Below are 20,955 nucleotides of genomic sequence, written 5' to 3'. Positions count from 1 at the left end.
CCTGGCATGCAGTGGTCAGTACATACCAAAAGTGCTCCAAGGAAGGACAAGCGGTGAACCGACAGGGTCACGGGCACCCCATGGAAGCCCCACCTTGCAACTTCCAGGACTTAAAGGACCTCCTGCTAACCTTTCAGAGACACTTTCAGAGGTCTTATGGAGTCCATGCTCCATGTATCTGGGACCAGGTCTTTAGTAGATCCTGGAAGTCCTGTAAGTTGGGAGGTGGGGCCTCCATGGGTTGCATCAATAATGTGCCTCTGGTGCCCATGGCCCTCTTTTGGACCACCGCACTTGGATCACTGCATACTGGGAACACCCCACAAGACCATCCTGATGTTTTGGAGATGTTTTGATCCAGTTGTCTAGAACATCCCAGTTTGTTTTTTGTCAAAGTGGCTCAGATTCTTATGCTTGCCCATTTTCCCTTTGTCCACAGTTCACCTTCAAGAACTGACTGTTTGTTTGCTGCCTAAGCAGACAACTGGTGATCCGACAGGGTCATGGGCACCCCATGGACGCCCCATCTTGCAACTTCCAGGACTTAAAGGACCTCCTGCTAACCTTAGACACTTTCAGAGGTCTTGTGGAGGCCATGCCTTAATAGGTCCTGCACTACATTAGGCAGATGGTTTTAACGGTATAGGCATGGGCTAGATTGCAGCAGTGGGCCCTTGAGCGGATGAAGCTCCATCCAGTATCTTTGAGATGATTTGGAGTACCAGAACTAATCGCACAACATCAGCACCCGACTTCACTGATTCTCTAGTGATGCTGTATGCCATCAAATCTTTACAGCAATGTTCCAACAGCTAGCATTAGGCTGTTATTTCAGTGAAGGGGAGGCAAACCCACTACTATTATCCTTGATGGTGTCTACAAACTTTTCACAAAGGTCCAGAAGCCAGGCTCCAATACAGCCAGTGATAATCCATGTGAAATCCAGACAGATCACAAGCCTAATCTGATTGGTTCCCCCTAAAATCCAAAAGGACAGGCCGAGCAAAAGCAGACCAGGAAGGATTAAAAACAGCTCAGTACAGCAACACACTCTAACAACAGAACCACAGAGAGTTCAAGACTTGCACACAGCAGGCAGTCAGGCTAATGAGCTGCAGGTGACGCTCATGATCAGGGGTGGCCGGGGCACGGCCCAGTGAGAGCGAAGAACACCTGCTGCTTAATCATCTCAGGTGCCTCCATCAGTCCTTCCATGTGAACATAGTGTGAAATCACATGCTGTCATTCTACATACATCAATCAGCCATAACATTAGTGCCACCTGCCTTTGAGTACTGAGTAGTTACCCGCTGTGCCATCACAACAGATCTGACCAATAGTATAATACATCCACCCCTTGACAGGAGCCACTGTAGATGAAGATAACCAGTGTTTTCCACATCACCTGTAAGTGGTACTAATGTTGTGGCTGATTGGTGTATATAATGATGCAGTACTGTACTGTAACTCGATAAAGTGTAACACAGGACGTTTTCACATTGGGCGTCCTGAATACACAAGTCTGCACCCAGGGCCAATTCTGGGCCTATTTGGGGGGAGGGGCTTATTAACACACAGAAGAATGCCTTTCGAACCTTGGATAGATTTGATCCATGACTTCATAGTTGAACAGATTCACCTTTTTGAGAGTAATCGGACGGATCTTTCTCAAGATTACCCGTGAAAAGCAGAACACACTCTACACTGGTGGCACTCACACTGCGAGAGCTAGCCGGGCTAGTACAGCCTCCGCACTGGGGGGTTAGTTCACAAAGTAAGCGAGAAGAGCCCACTGCCCTCATGCCCTCATGGCTTTGTTCTTTAGGTCTTTGTTCTGACCTCACAACAGTTACTAGAAAATCTACTATTACAATAAAGCTATTATTACCATATTACTGTTTGTGGGCGGAGCCTGAAGTAGTCACTGGTCTTCAGAGCTGTAGCTGCCACTACTTTCTTTCTGCTTCACCGTGGCTGCCTGCTGATGAGCAGTGAGGGCCTGAGTGCTTAAGCCAAGAAACTAAGATGAAGAGATCGAGGGTTGGATTCTCCAAAGTCAGACCTATTGCAGGGTGTTTGCATGTGTGTGTGTGTGTGTGAAAGAGAGAGAGAGAGAGAGAGAGAGAGAGAGAGACATAGAGAGAGAAAGAGACTCTGTTCTCACAATGCAGAGCTTCATTAATCCTAACTACAACCCCAAACCCCTGAGGAGTCAGCAGGGAAAAAAAACAACATACATATTCAAACAAACAGTCTCTCACCGCAGACTTATCTTCCCCCTCCAGAGCGGAGTCGAGCAGACTTCACATTTCGAAGTCACTCGCAGTAAATTGGCTGCTCTGAGAATTAGAAATGCCAGCGAATGAGGGAGTGCGCACAATTAATTTTGGGACAGTTTGGCAAGAAGGGCAGAAAACCAATCATAACACGGCCATTTGCATGTTTCGTCAACTTAGGGCCTTCCCCGAGGAGACGTCCTCCACTAAACTTCTCATCATCTGCTTCTTTTTTCTTCCCTCTGATAAACTGCTCTGTTTATAAAGGAGCCGAACACTGCTTCCAGACTAACACGGACCCGGCATCTACAGTCTGAAAGATACCATTTATGCACATATTTATCTTGAGCCTCTTGACACCTGGAGCTACTAGGATTTCTTACTCTAGCAGTCATACTTTGGGCCATATTTTAAAAAGGACAGGCCGTGAGATCGAAGCTGCCTGTTTACTTGCTGCCTAATATATACACCCTTTGACAGGAGCCACTGTAGATGAAGATAACCAGTAAGTGGTACTAATGTTGTGGCTGATTGGTGTATATAATGAAACTGTACTGTACTGTAACTCGATAAAGTGTAACATAGGACGTTTTTACATAGGTCGTCCTGAATGCACAAGTCTGCACCCAGGGCCAATTCTGGGGCTATTTGGGGGGAGGGGCTTAATATCACGCAGAAGAATGCCTTTCAAACCGTGGATCAATTTGGCAGTTTCAAATGTCACCTTTCTGAGCCTAAGCTCATCCATTTACTGCTTCTCCTTATGTTCCTTGGATGCTAAGCACTCAAGCAGAGTCATGGAGTCATGCCGTGCACCATGCAGCTTAAAGTTAGGGCGTGTCTGTGTTTCTTTGTGAAGTTTCTTAATGAATCATGGGTGTGTTTGCTTTGGGTGTATCGTTCAATAATCAACCAATCAGTGTGTCGCGCGCCACTCCCTTTAAGAGCCAGGTGCGGTCTGTCTGACTTTTGCAGGTTGCTATTTCAGTGGTGTAAAGCGTGGGGGGGTGTACGAGCGTCGGGCTGCTGCTGCACGCGCCTGTGTTGACAATTCACTGCCAAGATAGCAACGAAAGTTCGACTGTTGACATCTGCCTAGGTTGTTTTCGGTGGTCAGTGGTGCTCCTGTGTTTTCCGTTGCCAAGATACATAGCAACATGCAAGAAATTGACCTGAACTCACCGAGACCAACATATAGATCTATTTGCAGGCACCTTGCTATTTAAACGATGCAGAAGGAAGGGGTAAAAATGGACTGTTGGAGTGATGAGTGTCTTGCCTTGTCTCCTAAAAGTCCAATCCAACCCCATTAAAAGTCATCATATTTGACAACAGAAGCTGCTTGCATAAAGTCTATGGCCTAGCCTGCCAGCCTTTACACTGGTGTACTGCTTTTACGATTGGACAGGAATCTGTCTGATGTGTCGGAGTTCTGTTCTCAGTCTATTAGTGAGCTCCCACAGCGCCCCCACCCTGTAGCTCTTTAAACTGCACATGGGGGAATGAGCTTATTTGACCTTGTGGAAGACAAGGGCCTCATTCATCAGTATCTTCTCAAGAATTGGTTGATATTTGTTTTTGTTCTTGGGAAAAGTCCTGATAAGAATGATTCACAGTTCTGCTTTGATTCTGTTGACCTGGTTAATTAAACAAATCCCAAATAATAATAACAATCAAAAACTGAATCTTAAGACATTTCTTCTTAAGAACAGTTGAAGAATTAAATCCATGGTTCGATGTGGAGCCCAGTGTAGTTTTTTACACATGGCATCTCACTGATTGTGGGTTAGGACTTTCTCAGACATCAGACAAAACAGTTTCAGGTCTCAGAAAACTCAAAAACACAGTCAAGCAAAAGGCTTCAGGCTAAACAGCCATGTCCAAAACATGGCTGGGTTGTAAAGCTAGCGTGACACAGTTCTGCTCTTTATTACTGGACTGATTGTGGGATTCCAGCTTCCCCAGTCCCAGTTTAACCCAGTTCAGTGCTGCTATTTTCTACATGGTTACCTGAATACCCCCTTCAGGAACAGGCCTAATGTATGCACGTTAGCAACCAACAAGGAACGAGAAGAATGAACCTTCTCCTCCACTTGCAGACCTACAGCTACAGCTCAGAAGCAGCTCACACTAAATGAACGAACTTTTTAGCCCCCCACCCCCCCACCCAAGTTCAACTCCAGAAGACAAGGGTGAGCAACCAGCCTGGAAACAAGCGAGCTGTTCTGGAGAAGAGCACGAGCCTCACATATGAATATAAGTTGGTGGCACTGAAGCTATTTCAATCAGAATCCCCCATCCACACGGCAGCTTCCCATTCAGCAGCTCCCCTTTCATGTGGAAGCTCCACGAGTCTGTCACGTCGCGGCTGCTGGAGAAAACGAAATGCATGATTCAGCGTGGAGGCCTGGCAGAGTGTGTTTCTCCGAGGATCTGACACAAGCTCGTGTCCTGTCTGAGAGCAGCCACAGAGGGGGACCTCGCTGTGGGCCTCTTGACATGGGCTTACAAAGAACGGCAGATAAGAAGGTTCTGGAAATGAGAGGACGTCCTCGCTCCAACCCGTGTCCCCGAAGAGCGCTTCACAGAGAAAATGGATCCGTTTGATCTTCACGCAGCGTGAGGGATCTTAAAGAACGAATCCCATCAACGTCTCAGTGTGCGTGTGTGTGTGTGTGTGTGTAGGGTGCAGTGTATGTGTATGCTAGTGTCTATTTTCTGAGTATTATATGGGTATCTTGTGGTTTTGCACCGTATAGTTGCGGATTTCCAGAATTTGAGGGAACTTGATATGCATAAGAATTGCTAAGCTACTGACAAATAGCATGTAGCATTGCATATCGTAAGCACTATGAAGTATGTAGCTTAATACACTTAATAGTGTAATAAGGTATTACAAATGATCAACCTAAAAATTTAATTATTATTATTTAATTTGTATTATTTAATTTAATTTTTTATAATATTGAGTTTTTAAATATTTAGTTATAATGTAGTAATTGTGTATTAAATATAAGATGTTGTATTTCTGAGTGTAATTACACTACTGGGAAATGATTACAATATTAAGTGTAAACTGCAGTCTTAATTTTTCCAATGTCCATCAACAAATAAATCCCTGGTCAAGTCTACGCATTCATTTTAACTGGTCATCATTAAGTAAATCATTAAGGGAAGGCTTACGTTCAGGACCAAAAGTTTTTCATTTTTCATATTATATAATAATAATAATAATAATAATAATAATAATACATAATAATAATACATAATATATTTTTGCCATTGTCTGTCACTGTAATCCATAGTGTAATCTGCATATATACATATTTTAGCACAAATACATTGCTTAAGCAGAATGCTATGTTAATGAAAACCATCCCACAACCCCTCACCCCCCAAAGAAATATCTAAAAATGTACACCAGTGTTTTTATATAATTTCAATAATTTCAAAAGAAATGCCACTATTTTCCATTTAACTGTTTTATTATAACTTTTTTGAAAACTATTTTTAAGTTTATGTATTTTTTAATTAAATATCAGTTTATAAGTAAATTCTTAAAAAGTAGACTTGTAGTATATTGATATTATTAATATATATGTTTTACTACAACATTTCTTTCTAGGAAGCTTACTTAATTTTAAGCAAACTGTTCAATTTCTCAAAATACATTTTAAATCTGTTTTTAGAAAAGGAATTGAGGAAAAAAATGAGAAAAACATAAATAAAAAAATAACACCTAAAAATAGCCTTGACCTAGTAACCTTAGATATTTTTACTTGTTTTTTTAGATGGTTCATTTAAATATTAGTCAATTCCACTAAATAGTATGTTAATATAATACAGGATCTCGTCCGTTCATTAGCAGTCCAGAGAAGAATTGACCACATTGAGGTTTTTTTGACCCTTAGATTGTGAAAGTTGATAGTTTTGTCCTTAATATATTGTATAATATAATATATTGTATAATAAATACATAATACATAATATATTGTATAATGAAATATACAATATACAGTCATTGTAAACTTCTACAATAATTGTAAGAAAATATATTTTCATAAAAGTAAAAATCTCAAAATTATATATTGCAAAGATCTATTACTATGCGTTTGCTTGCTAGTTAGCTTTCTCGCTCCAGTTTGCTTTTTCCCAATAGGTTCCTTTCACTTGACAGTCATCTTTTGCACACCAGTTAGCTCACACTTGCTTTTGCTAGTTCATCTTCACCTACTAGTAAGTTCTAGTAGCTTGCAAGTAGGGTTGCAAAATTCTGGGAATTTTCAAAGTTGTGTTATTTACCATGGAAATTAACATGATTAAAACCTGTTAATTCCCATAATTACCCATTTATTCCAATTGTATATTTATTTGTATTGTTATGCCTTCATGTCTGCTGTTGACAAAAAAACAGTACATTGATGAGATTTCTTTAAATTATCCAATATTTCCAACCAATTCCAATTAATTCCCATAAATACTCAAAATTTCCATGGAACATTTACATTTTGGAATATTTCCAAAGTTCCCAAGCTAAGGTTCCCATGGAAAGTTACCAGTAATTTACTGAAAACCCTACTTTGCAACCCTGCTTGCAAGTTTGCTGAAGAAAGTGAGACTGCTCAGATGGGAACATGCAGCTGTAATTAAAGCTATGCGAGGGACCAGCACCATCAGCCCTGCGACCGGAGTGGATACATTTGTGCTAGCATGCTCAGCTTGCATCAATACGGGAGAAACTCTAGCCTGCTTTGCACATCCATACAGTGCGCCCACAGTACCACACAAATTGGACTAATTGGAACGCAACCATGGATTCAGGTTTCCTGAGGCTTTAAACTAATTCATTCCGTACGCAGCAGACGGCCAACGTGAGGCGTATGTAACGTCGGCCCTCGTCGTTTCAAAATTCCCCCTCAAACCCGTGCTTATGGAATAACACAGGAGAATGTCGATGTTCCTCAGCGTGATGACTTAATTCCTATCTGTCTCTGTCTCAGACTCCTGCCCCTCGTTTTCTTCTCAATGGGATTTAAATCCTATTTTGTGCCATCGCAATTGATCAAGCCAAAATTAGATGTCTAGGTGCTTGTTCTGCCGGTGCTGCTCAATATTATCGCATCGACTGCGGTTGGGCTCTCGACAAGAGAGATAACAAGTTCCACATGATTGCATAAAACCTACAACGGTTTCCATCAAAAGCTTCGCTGCATTTCCATTTCCTCGGAGCCTCCGAGTGAGGCCTTTGTGGCACAGTGCGTTCATCTCCCCTCCGCTCCAGTAATGAAGTTAGACATTTTTAAAACCATTTCAAGGGAAATGTAGATTTTCCCTTTCTCTTTTGAAGTCGTCTTAAGCCCAAGGAACTGAGCTGAGAAGTATTTACTCACACAACAAAGCCGCTGATTCTGAAAGCGGCGCGAAGCTTCCCTCTGGTGCTCTTGTGTTTAAGCAGGATCTCGTCCCTTCATTAGCAGTCCAGAGAAGAACTGACCACATTGTGTGTGTTGAGACTTTCTAAGAAGCTTTTTTTGACTCTTAGATTGAGAAAGTTGATAGTTTTGTTTTTGTTAAGCAGTAGAAAATGCTAAATGCTAATGCTAAAAAAAGTGGGGGGTCATTCAACTGTGCATGGACAGGTCATGTCTACAAATTTGACTGTTTTCTAGGTATCTAGAGGTCACAGTAAAGGCAACAGGTCAATGTGTATGGATTCAGCCTTGTTGTTGTGTTGTTCAATCCAGGCTAGTTTTAAATACATAAAACAATATAATGTCTTTAATTACAATTATCAAAATAATCATTTTATTAGGTAAACAACTATCCAAAGTTGTTACTGTTTTCTAAGCATTTTGGTGTATTTGTAAAAAAAAAAAAAAAAAAAAGAAGGTTGTTCACAGTGGTTAACAGTCTAAAAATCCATGTCCATGCACTTCTGAAATGAACTAGTGCCAGAATATATCACTTTGTCTGCAACTGAATTTATCAATGTAATAAAAGCCAACTGATTTACATATATGCACCTATTCAGCCTATAGCTGTTTAGCTTCACCCATTCACACTAAAGTTATAAGGCCTGTTTTAGTCCAGGCAAAATACATAATAACAAAGTGGTCATAAGATCAAAACAGAGGTCATTTACTCTGAGGCTGAAATACATGGAACCTTGCTGTGAACTTTTATTTATTTATTTAAATAGGTAAACAACTGTGTAACTACAAATCATTAGCTTCCTATGTATTTTGTATCAAAGTAAAAAGTCAATGTGCACAAGATCTTCATTTAAGACCTCATTATCTGTTATAAAAGGGGGTGGGCACTTTAAAAACACTGCCCATCATATGTGTTTCACTGGCTCTGTAATGGCATGCAGTGCTTGGTCCCTGGGGATTGCCATTATTTAATTTATAGACTCTCACAGTGGTTAAGAGTCTATGCACTTCTGAAATGAACTAGTGTTTATATAAATTCCTTTGTCTGAAGTTATAAAGGCAATGTCATACAAGCCAACAGATTTACATATACATATATAAGCCTATAGCTGTTAAGCCTGGCTAGTCCGGGATACTTTTGAAATACGGCAAAATACATAATAGTGGCCATCCAATCAGAGGACAGGTAATTTATTCTGAGACTAAAATACATAGAAAGGTGCTGTGGAATTTTCATTTGTTTAACTAGATAAACAACTGAGAACTACAAATCCAACTGTCCAAACTACAAATGTCCAAAACTGGTACTATTTGCTAATACACGTTTAATGTATTTACATTTACATTTACATTTACGGCATTTAGCAGACGCTCTTATCCAGAGCGACTTACAAAAGTGCTTTGCTATTTACTCAAGAAAAACCTTAGCTAGTTAGAATAGACTAATAGATAAATTTGTAAATAATGTATAAAATATAGTCAATATTTACAAAATCTTCATTTGAGACCTTACTATTTGATATAAAAATGGAGTGGGCATTCCAAAAATACTGCCCATTGTGTTCTACTGGCTCTGTACTGGCGTGCAGTGCTTGGTCCCCGGCGATTGCCACTAATTCATTTGTAGACTATGGCTAAGCTTTCACAGTAAAAAGACATTCTGCAAGTGCACATACTTCCGAAATGATTAGCCTAGTGCTTAAATATATCACTTTGGCTGGGCCTGCAGCTGACATACTGTGAGATATCTATGGAGCTTATGAAATTTGAGAGCATTTATTTGGCCCCTGAACAGGAACTGTGGCCCCTAGCAGTCATAGACTCACCACTGGCGCAAAGCGACTTGAGTTCACTGATAGACTACATTAGAGATAATTGCAAAACTGCATAAATTTGCCTGAGCATTTACTTAAAGTACAAAAGCTGATCTAGATGAAGACCAGTAATTAATACAAAGTGCTCAAATCTCAAAAGCTCAACTGATTGTGTTGGTTTAGGTCATCAAACAGTCGTTCAGGCCAACTGAGGATGGATATGAATGTTAAGGACGATGCTCAACCTTCTCTGAAATGACTGACCTGAATTTCAATCCCATATCCAAGGTAGACTGTAATCAGGTAGGTGCAGTCCACGGTGGAATCATAGGAGTCCTCAGCCCTGGGTGGCATCTCAATGTAGCCCTCAGCATCTGTGAAGTTCATGCTGCACTGGCCTAGAAAAGAAGGAGACACTTTGACAAAAAGAAAGAAAGAAGGAAAGAAAGAAAGGCTAAAAGTGAGACCGTTCCGAGCGCTCGTCCCTGTTTTGACACTTTATTTTTATTTCGCTGGGTCTCCAGCTCCTCGTTAGCCCTGAAGGCTACTCCATTTTCACAAAGCACCTCAGTGTAGCAAAAGGTCAGGCGAAGCAATCAGCCAAAAGTCGCTCCGCCACAGGACCCCTCAGTAGATGACTTGGAAACACATTACAGGCAACTTTCCACTTATAGTAGCTGGTTAAAGGTCAATTTTTATACTGACACCAAAGTTACTTGAAGACCCGAAAACTCCAAAGCTTAAAGGTGTAATTCCACCAATTTTCATTTTTTAAATGTCTGCACAATTCAGATGTCGAGAGGAAAGTCTTTTAAAGTAGGGTCTGATGTTAATTAGTTCACTGTAGACAAACTTAACTACCTTGACTGCTTTACACTGGTAGTGCTAGATCCCAGGGGCCTCAATGCCAAAACATGAAGCCATTTTTAAATACTATAATTTACTACTATAATTATTTACTACTATACTATATATTTTTACTACTATAATGTATAATATATCTATAATTTACAATTATAATTTGCTACTATACTTACTTACTATCCTATATCATATTTTTACTACAGTAATTTACATTTATAATTTACTACTGTAATTATTTGCCACTATACTATCTAATATTTTTGCTGCTATAATTTATCATTATAATTTACTACCATAATTATTTACTACTATACTATATAATTTTTTACTACCATGATGTATAATATATATATAATTTAAAATTATAATTTGCTACTATACTTACTTACTATACTATATCATATTTTTACTACAGTAATTTACATTTATAATTAACTACTGTAATTATTTGCCACTATACTATATAATATTTTTACTACTATGATTTATAATTATAATTTACTAACATAATTATTTACTACTATACTATATAATATTTTACTACTAAAACCAGTGAACCTACATGTGTCTTGTGTTGAGTTTAATATGTAATAATATTAATGATGTAAAATAGTATAAATCAAAATAGTAAATAAAAAAATCTAATCTAAGCTCATCTAATCAGGACTAAAATCTAATCATAATTTAAATGAAATAAAATAAACAACTGTCCAACTGGTTTCTAGGTTTTTTGTTTTTTTTTTCACTTTTCTTGCTCAGAGTAGAGTCAAAAGGTCAGTGTGTACAAAATGGTCATTTGAGACATCAACATCTGAAAAAAAAGGGGTACTCTAAAAACCCTGCCCATCATTTGTGTTCTACTGGTTCTGCAGCAGCATGCAGTGCTTGGTCCCCGGTGATTGTAGCTAATTTATTTATAGACTGTGGCTACGTTCCTACAGTTGTGAACAGTCTATACATGTATAAGCACTTTTGAAATGAACTAATGTTTAAATATATCACTTTGTCTGCAGCTGAATGTGAAATGGCAACATCATGAAAGCAAACTCATTTACATATGGCCACCAATTCAGTCATATGTCTTAATTATGCAGAAAAATGTATAATAGAGCTCTAGATTTATTGTAAAGAGGCAAAATATCAACTGTTGTAGGCTAAATATGCCTATACACTACTTGTCCAAAGATTTGTGGACACCCCTTCTAATGGATGTACTCAGTTAATTTAAGTTGCACCCATTGTCACTGACAAACTCTGTTTTAAATACCCTTGATTTCAGAAGAAACAGTGAATGAGCAGGTGTCCCAATACTTTTGTCCATATCGTGTATATGAAAAAGTCAAAAAGGGAGAAAAGTGATGTACAATGCTAATACAGTGTACGTATACGTACCTTCTGTTCTGATGATAGTTGTGGTATGGATGGTGCTCGTCATGGTTTCTTCATCCACCTCAGTGATGTTACCCACAGTGCTCTTCCCTGCCGGCCTCAGAGTTTCTTTCTGCGTGAAAGCTGGAGCCGGCGATGAAGCGTTGTCCTTGGAAGACGTTCTATGCTCAGAAAGATCAGCCTTTGTTGGAACTACAGCCGGTTTTCGTTCAGAGCTTGGCTGGGTGGTGGCTGGAACCACTGGAGTTGTAAGAGCTTGGGAAGTGACCTCCAACTTGTCCATGGTCCTTCCTCTTCCCTTGGTGGGTCTCTTTTGAGGCATGGACACCAGCTTCCCAGGCATGGTGGGACTGGCTGTGGTGATGGCCGTGGTGGCGATATCGGAGAAGGCCGGGGCGTCTTCATGAGGAATCACATGAGTTGCTAAATCTCCGGGCTCCAGGTAAGGTGATGGGGCCGTGGGTTGAGCTGCCAATCCACCATCCTCTCGGAAGAACTGCTGGTCTCCTTGGAAGTCCTTAGTGAGCAGGGCTTCATGGAGCAGTAGGCCTCTCAGGTTGGGCCGGTGGTCAGGAAAGCTCGGCGTGAGGGCCGTGGTGACCTCGCGGACCTCAAAGTCGTGTTTCGAAGTGAACGGATTGAGTTCGCGCTCTGAATCTGACTCTCCCCCTCTATCGCTCAGCCCAGTGCCATCACCTGAAAGTAATGGAGAAACAGAGGGGTCAATGACACGTACTTATTATTAGGCACGATCTGATCCTTCATACAGTTCATACTACAGTAAAATGCAGGTCTGGTCTTCTGCCTACTGTTTAAAATGGTCATTAAGGTCTATGACACTGTTTGATTGACCACCTTCGTGACTGGGCTACCAGTTACAAAATGCTGGACTGCCAATACAATAGGACCCTCTGGAGCAGATAAACATGAACCTACTGCCACCATGACTAATGAAAGTCCCCCAGCAGCATCTGGAATGATGGATGGTGGAGCTCCATCCAATACTTTTGGGAAGAGTTCGGGAGTTAGGGATGATGAGGTGGGGTGGTGATCATCCGACATCCCGCCCTCGCTAACACTCTTGTCGCTCAATGCAATCAATCAAATCCTCACAGCAGTGCTTCTCCAAAATCTAGTAGAAACCCTTCTTCCCTGGGCAGCAGAGACAGTTACTCCAACAAAAGCAGGATAAGCTTTTTTAAAAATACCCTTAATTTCGGAAGAAACAATGAAAGAGCAGGTGTCTCAATACTTTTGTCCATCTGATCAAAGCCCATTTGCTTCTGCTGAGACGTCCCGTTTCGTCCCAATCAGACTCTCAGTCTCTCCAACAAATGACCCGTGACCAGTTTCGAGTGTTTGAAAAACAGTCTGAAAAGCCCAATTCCAGCGAGCAGCCTTTGAGACGTAACATGATTGGATATGATTTAAAAGGAGGGCTAATAGCCGTGGCTAATAAGCAGGGCGGGCGCAGCTAAGGCAGCGGCAAACGCAGACGAATTGCCGCGAGGTGTCTCGTCTCGTCGGAAGGTCTGATGCGCGAGAGCGGTAGGGAGAAACCTTTAGGGAGCGATTGCTCATTTTGAAAAGCCTGCCCTCCTCCCACGTTCCATTAGAGAAAGCAAAGAATTTAGCGTGAATGAGTCATGATTAGAGATTACAATAAGTGCACGTCGGAAAGCAATTACGCTTCCCACCTGCAGCGGCTGGGATGCAATCAGAAAGCCCTCAGGATGAAGATGCTACCATACGGTACGAGACGCTCTTAAGACGAAGCTCTCACCAACCCTGTCGAAAAAACTTGCTTCTCGCTCACTTCATTCTCTGGCTCTTTTGAATTGGACAGCGGGTTTGTTCATAAAGACGCTGTACGTCGCTAACGGGCCTATAGTTTATCGAGTGGCGCTGCACTCATCGGCTCTTCTGCGTCTTCTCAGACACTCCATCTTGCTTTGGAGCTTTTAGGCTACTCCATAGAGTATCAAAGCAACCAAGAAATACTATTAAAGATATTAAAGATTAGGAATGTCCTAATCCCGATCCGATCCGATCTCTTAATGCTGACTATGGACCGATACCGATCTGATCTTTGTGTTTCTATAAGTATTCCAGCCCCACAACTTGGGTAAGAAGTTCTAATCCACAATAGCAAACACCAGTAAAATTCCTATTTTTAGTATCAGATGCTATAATCAGACTCTAATCTGATCTACTTTGTTGGGAGCAACTTTATTAACGAGTATAGTGTTTAATATCTTACAGTCCAGTCTGAATGACCTACTTGACCATTCAACCAGTTCCCAGTTCCTTTAGCTACAGCTCTGCAGTCTGATCACGTAGTGTGTGTGTGTGTGTGTGTGTGTTTGTGTGTGTGTGTGTGTGTTAGCATTAGCATTAGCATTGGCCTTCTCCTCGGTTCTGAATGTGCCGTGGTTCTCATGCTGCTAGAACAGAGCATTTCCACCATAGTAAAGACAGTCCACTTTAAAGACGGGTTGGGAGGAACGTTAGGACTTCCCAAATGGAGATAATGGAATAACATAACATGGCCGTTGCACAACTAGCTAGCTACAACCAAACTGGGTGGGGTTTTTTGGCAGCGCAGAGAAAAAAAGGACAAAAAATATCCTCTTCTTCTGATATGTTACCCGACACACTCTTTACCTGCTGCTCTGTGAGCCGTTTGCTGTTGCCGCGTCACGTTTACAGCGGCTCTGAGCTAACTTTCCGTTCCACCTTAAATAACGCAGCAGTTCTGCTCTGCTGTTGATGTGTGCACACTGTAACTGCGGCACTATTTAAGGTGGAATGGAGAGTTAGCATTAGGAGCCAATTTTAGCTTTGGCCTCAATGCCAAAACATGAAGCCATTTTTAAATACTATAATTTACCACTATAATTATTTACTACTATACTATATAATTTTTACTACTATAATGTATAATATATCTATAATTTACAATTATAATTTGCTACTATACTTACTTACTATCCTATATCATATTTTTACTACAGTAATTTAAATTTATAATTAACTATTGTAATTATTTGCCACTATACTATGTAATATTTTTACTACTATGATTTATAATTATAATTTACTAACATAATTATTTACAACTATACTATATAACATTTTACTACTAAAACCAGTGAACCTACATGTGTCTTGTGTTGAGTTTAATATGTAATAATATTAATGATGTAAAATAGTATAAATCAAAATAGTAAATAAAAAAAATCTAATCTAAGCTCATCTAATCAGGACTAAAATCTAATCATAATTTAAATGAAATAAAATAAACAACTGTCCAACTGGTTTCTAGGTTGTTGTTTTTTTTTCACTTTTCTTGCTCAGAGTAGAGTCAAAAGGTCAGTGTGTACAAAATGGTCATTTGAGACATCAACATCTGAAAAAAAAGGGGTACTCTAAAAACCCTGCCCATCGTTTGTGTTCTACTGGTTCTGCAGCAGCATGCAGTGCTTGGTCCCCGGTGATTGTAGCTAATTTATTTATAGACCGTGGCTACGTTCCTACAGTTGTGAACAGTCTATACATGTATAAGCACTTTTGAAATGAACTAATGTTTAAATACACACTCTTTACCTGCTGCTCTGTGAGCCGTTTGCTGTGCCGCGTCACGTTTACAGCGAGGCTCTGAGCTAACTTTCCGTTCCACCTTAAATATTGCAGCAGTTCTGCTCTGCTGTTGATGTGTGCACACGGTAACTGCGGCACTATTTAAGGTGGAATGGAGAGTTAGCATTAGGAGCCAATTTTAGCTTTTGTTTCGACTGCTAACTGGTAACATCGCCGCGTTTATCAGTTCAAATAAAGCTCTGTTAAGTTTTCCTCACTGAAATAAAGTCACAGGTGAACTCTGTCTAGGGTCGTTTCGTCCATAGCAGCTAAGGAGCATTAAAAACATCCATTAAAAATGCCTGGGTCGGCCCCTGATTCCCGTTCACTGGGATAAAGGATGCAAATTTTACGACGGAGCCCTAGTAAAGGTAGTGCTAGACGACCAGCTACTATTTCTTCAGCTAGCAACACCACACCACACCTTGAGGACACGGAGAGGACAGTAACACCATCTTGTAGGACTTTAGATTAAAAAATAATGACAGTGTTCTTCTAATAGCTATGCTATGCTAGGCTATGCTACGCTACGCTATGCTGCTCCTTTGAATTTAACAAGCCCTCTGTTAAAGGAAACTCATACTCGCATATTTTATTCTGTAGTAAAAATCCATTACTTCGTATCACTTCAATGTGAACATGTGAGCTAAACTGTGATTGGCTGAATGGGTGATCATATGTAAATGTGCTCGTGGTTGTGACATCAAAACCATGACAGATTCAAAACTGCTTGTTTTTCCCCATACATGGCCTGGGGTGGGGTATGGAGAGGGTCGGCGTAGCACTAGGGTGCAGCGATATGGCCATTCATGTGAAAGGGCCATTATATGGGGCCTTTAAGATGTTTACCTTTCTGCAGTTATTTAGTTGTTTGTTTGTTTGTTTATTTGTGTTTTGTTGCACAAATTCTTCAAAGGTTAAGGGGACGAAACAGGAGGCGGTGTGTTTCCATCGCCGCTGTTCCAGGGTTTGAAAGACACGTGGCGAGGATGTCTTTGAGGCCGCGCTGACACTCCATTATGCACAGCCTTTCATCTCCTCCGTATTAATCTCCATTACCAGGCCTCTGAAAAGTTCTCTGATAGAGGAGTAATGACAGTCTTCACTTCGTGTCAGATCTGAATGTCGCGACAATTGTTCATTATGAGAAACAAGCTCAGCAATCACGCTTGGGGAGAGAGCGTCGGGTACGGAGATAGCCGACCCTGACGTACGCTCGAGCGAGGGCGACGGGGTGGGGATGGGAGGGGGGGGGGTAGTGGAGATTAGGGGCGTGCTGCTGCAGCTGGGATAAGCTGAAAGAGAGGGAGATGTTAAGTATCATTTCAGGCCTTTTCTCTCCTGGTTTATCTGAGCACAAAAAAAAATCCACACTTGCATGTACGGCACTGTAGCATCATAAGAACGCCGCCTCATAAGCACAGTGGGATAATTACAGCCTAAAAGTTCTATGATTTAAAAAAAAATGACTTTCCAAAGTTCCTTATCTGGGCAGGAATTGTTTATTACTCAGTAAAATGCTAATGCGCGTTCATACAGAAAGTCGTGGTTTTTCATCACCGTTGTTCATTAGAACATCTCCAAAGTTCTTCTCATGGGAGGCCAGAGTTACAGGCTATAGTATTATAGCTCTCATCCAACACCTGATTTGGTAAATCAGTGCTTAAAGCCTCTAGGAGTTTTCTTTTTAATTAGGTTAATTTGGCTCCTCAGGGCCCCCAGTGTAAATGTCCGAAGTCTTCTCAAGATCTTCCCAAACTCTGATAAACGTCTGTCGTATTTCACCAGTATTGCTCACCAGTATTGCCGCCAAGAGTGGGTCTGTGGTCAGATTGGCTACGGTCTCTAAGTGTATACTAACAAAGTGGAGCAACAGGAAGGAGGAAGGATCCAGGTTCCCAGCTCTGATACATCAGCTGGTAGACGTGCCCGTGCCAGCCAGCATCACACTGGAGTGTGATATGTGGACCGAGAGAGCGCCACCTACCCACCTGGAGAGAGCAAGGATGAGTTGTGCACTCTCAGGCTCCGGCTGCTGATGGCAGGCAGCATGTCCCGGGATTTGAGCGATCCTCTGGTCATAAGGAAAGGTATTTCTAATGAAGTGGCCATGGACTGGCCTGCCTGTGGTACTTTTCTGAGTTCTAAAGTTCTAAAAAAAAAACAGCAATGTGGAGAAACCAATGTACACCAGCGATAAATTAGACCACGGCCTTCCAGCTCTGATGAAATCCTGAGATTAGCCTTGCATCACTATGAACATCAGCAATACGGCTCTTTTCCAAACTGTTGACAGGTGCTTTTTGACTACTGGAGGATGAGCTGCGCTTCATCGAATCGTCAGGCTTATTTAATCTTCCTCGAGTGTAGTGCGCAGACACCCTGGTTTCAAATGAAGATGTCAAGTCTGACTTTGAGATCCTGGTAATGTTTCACAGAGACGGCCTAAAAAAAAAACAAAAGAAACCCCTTTGTTTTTGTTGTTCCTGATCAAAAAGTAGCTGGAGCACCCCAGGGAGCCAATCATACTGGTTTCGCTGAAAACAACATCTGCAGCTCGCTCTCATCAACCAGGCAGCGGCTTCGTTGGAGAGACTGGAGAGCAGAGCACAGCGTGGAATTACAATGGAAGGCCTCACGCTTGGCATAGGAGCTCATCTAAATGCAATTCCTACACGTTTATTAATGCATTTAAATTATTAGTGTGGGCTGCTGTAGACAAAGGCAAGGGAATGCATGCATTCTCTCGCAACCAAAAAAAAAGAAAAGAAAGAAAATGCTAATCTCCACTTACGGAATGCTTTCAGCCCTCCCTCCGGAGCTTCCGGCTGTGTGTTTACTAAATTGGTGTTAACATGCCTGGAGCAAACATGTTGGCGAACAGTGCAGAGGAAGGCCCTGGATTCACTCTACTCAAACCGTCGTGGGCAGACAGTTCTCAGCTCTAAAACTGGAATGATCGACGTTCTTGTTAGATCTGTAAAGACCCTTTAACCTGGGAATGACTGGATTAGCAGGGTGGCTTGGTGGTTAGAGCGCTGGGTTGTGGGTTCCATACCCACGTCTGCTTAGGGTGCTACTGTTGGGTCATTGAGCCTTAACCTTCTCTGCCCCAGGAGCAGTGTAACATGGCTGACGAAGAGAAGAACTTCAATATACTGTACAAGTAGAATGTCAATAAAGGTACATTATAAGGACAAAAGTATTGGGACACCTGTTCACTCATTGTTTCTTCTGGAATCAAGGGTATTGAGAAGTTGTATTGTCTTTGCTATCCAGGGAGGAAGGCATGCTACTAGATTTAGGAGCTGAATGTGACAAGAGCATTGGTGAGGTCAGGATGATGGATGAGCATCACCCTACATCATCCCAAAAAAATGGAAGGTACACCAACCATCATTCCACAGGACACAGTTCCACTGCTCCTCAGCAATTTGCAGGGGGGGCTTACACCCCTCTAGCCTTGCCTGGTTTTAGGAGCTGTTGGGTGTCAATGCTGAAGATGTCACGGCCTGTTTATTGGTACTTTCACTGTACCGTTTGTTGGCTGGATATATCCAAGTGACTCAAGTCTAGAACATTATTGAAAAAGAATCCTAGTAAAAGCCCAGGATTCATTTGTCAATGGATGGAGGTCCACCTCCTCAAAAGCAAATGAGCGCCACAGCTAGCGGTTAGAAACTCTATGCTAAAGATGCTGAAACAAGAAGGTTCCTAGACGGTTCTTGGCTTGAATGTTGAGTTCTAGAGAAAGATCTTAAATGGGAAGTTTCTTCACGCTTGAACATCCTACTCTATCAAATTCCGTCACTGCGTATCTTCGAGCTAGCACTTTTTCTATGGAGCAGGGCGACTGTTCCAGTGTTTACCTGTTATCGGCACTGGTTCAGCAACGTTCCCTCAAATACTACAGCCCAGCCATGCTGGTGAGTGTTGCCTCAGGTTCAAATGGAAAAACCTGGGAAGTTTCTGGAGCCTGGCTCAGTGCTCCGAGCTCCGACTCGCTCTTATTTGCCTGTTCAAACAGACGGTGATCCCTAGTGTGTTCTGACACCTTAATTAGTGCATGTTTGCTGGGTGACAGTGTGTTCTAACGAGGCGTGGGCAGACATAACACCGCAGACAGGAAGAGATAAAAGTACACCGTTGACACAGACAGCAAATGAGTGAGATCTCCCAGAGTGAGAGCTCTTTTTGAAGCTCCGACACCCAGGGAGGGAGGCAGAGAGAGCCTCAGACCAAAGTAGGTAGCGGAGCTCTCCAGAGGAGAGGGACACGTTTGTCATGGAGTTCTAGAAATGTCTGATTGGGTGGTCGAGCCGGAAAAGGGAATGGAGCTCTTTCCTGGTGGACATCATGCCATTGGTTAATGATCAGGGGTTAAATGGGGCTGGGAACGATCTGGACCAATGACCTTCTAGGTCGGTGGTTCTCAAATCAGCCCTCTGGGCTCTCCAGATGGTCAGACATGGCTTCTGGGCCCTGGAATGGTTTGAGATCTTCTGCAGAAGATTTTAACCATCCTGAAAGGCCAGACCAGACACAGGATCCTATAAGAGTTATATAATACCTGATGTCTAAAAGCATGTTGTACCTCCTGCAATTGCACACAGTGCCCCTCAACTCCATAATAGCATGTTCAACCACTGTGATTGGAGTCATCAGGGCTCGGCAATATGGTAAAAATACTATATCACGATATTTAAAGACTTTTTTTTTTATAGATACACAATATTTATAACGATATATGTAATCACAGACTAAAAACATCAATAATGACAAATCCTTAAGAAAACTACAATTCAGAGACTCCTATCCTCAATATGCTTAGAAAAGCATATTGTTATCATGGTAACAAAAATGATTACAATGCAATAAAATATTTTCATTTTGCCCTGCTTTAAGTATGCCAATACTAATGTACAGTAGTTTTATGAGCCGGAGGCAAAGCAATTATTACCAGGACTGTAACTGCTGGCTGGAACTTTTGTTTTTCATTAATTTATTGTCTAAAAGCTCCTACTCCTATCACAATTCCTATCAGCACAAACTCCTTTTAGCCAATCATTATCTATATCTTCTTTGTGACCCATTTTCCACACATCCAACAAGATACTCACTGCACTGTGCCAACTATTCTCAAAGTCTGAGTCCCGTTACACATCCCACAGGTATTTTAAGCACAATTCTCTTTATACAGTTGCTACCAACTTTAACACGCAAGGTGACATTTTTTTTTTGTCCGGGGGTCTTCTATGTATTTAAATTGTGTTAAAGGAACAGCAGTTTTAAAAAAAAAATGTTATTAATGTAAAACAACCAAGGAAAAGTACAAAATGACAAAGAAGAGCGAAGGAAACATCATGGGAGCTGAAATCGACGGCTTTTGTTCCTGTTTTTTTTTTTTTTTTTTAGTCCCGTTACACATCCCACAGGTATACAAAAAGCACAATCCTCTTTATGCAGTTACTACCAACTTAAACAACTAAACAACTTTGTCCGGGGGTCTTCTATGTATTTCAATTCTGTTAAAGGAACCGC

General features: G+C 41.4%; 1 protein-coding gene across 3 annotated transcripts in view; it reads right to left on the bottom strand.

The window, feature by feature from the left end:
• The window catches only part of sez6a (seizure related 6 homolog a), a 203,921-nt gene that overhangs the window by 97,564 nt on the left and 85,402 nt on the right, over positions 1 to 20,955 (bottom strand). For all 3 annotated transcript variants that reach the window (XR_011977612.1, XM_072658151.1, XM_072658150.1), the window contains exons 2-3: positions 11,779 to 12,471; positions 9,787 to 9,920 (exon numbers count right to left, since the gene is read on the bottom strand). Coding sequence is in view for 2 of the 3 variants with exons in the window: in XM_072658151.1 (XP_072514252.1) it covers positions 9,787 to 9,920; positions 11,779 to 12,471 (827 nt within the window). In the remaining variant the exon portion in view is untranslated. The remainder of the gene's footprint in view (positions 1 to 9,786; positions 9,921 to 11,778; positions 12,472 to 20,955) is intronic.

The sequence above is a fragment of the Salminus brasiliensis genome, chromosome 16 (genome assembly GCF_030463535.1).
Source record: "Salminus brasiliensis chromosome 16, fSalBra1.hap2, whole genome shotgun sequence".
In the NCBI taxonomy this organism is placed as follows: domain Eukaryota; kingdom Metazoa; phylum Chordata; class Actinopteri; order Characiformes; family Bryconidae; genus Salminus; species Salminus brasiliensis.
The sequence above is the reverse complement of the archived record's forward strand: the minus strand, read 5'-3'. Positions and strand labels throughout refer to the sequence as shown.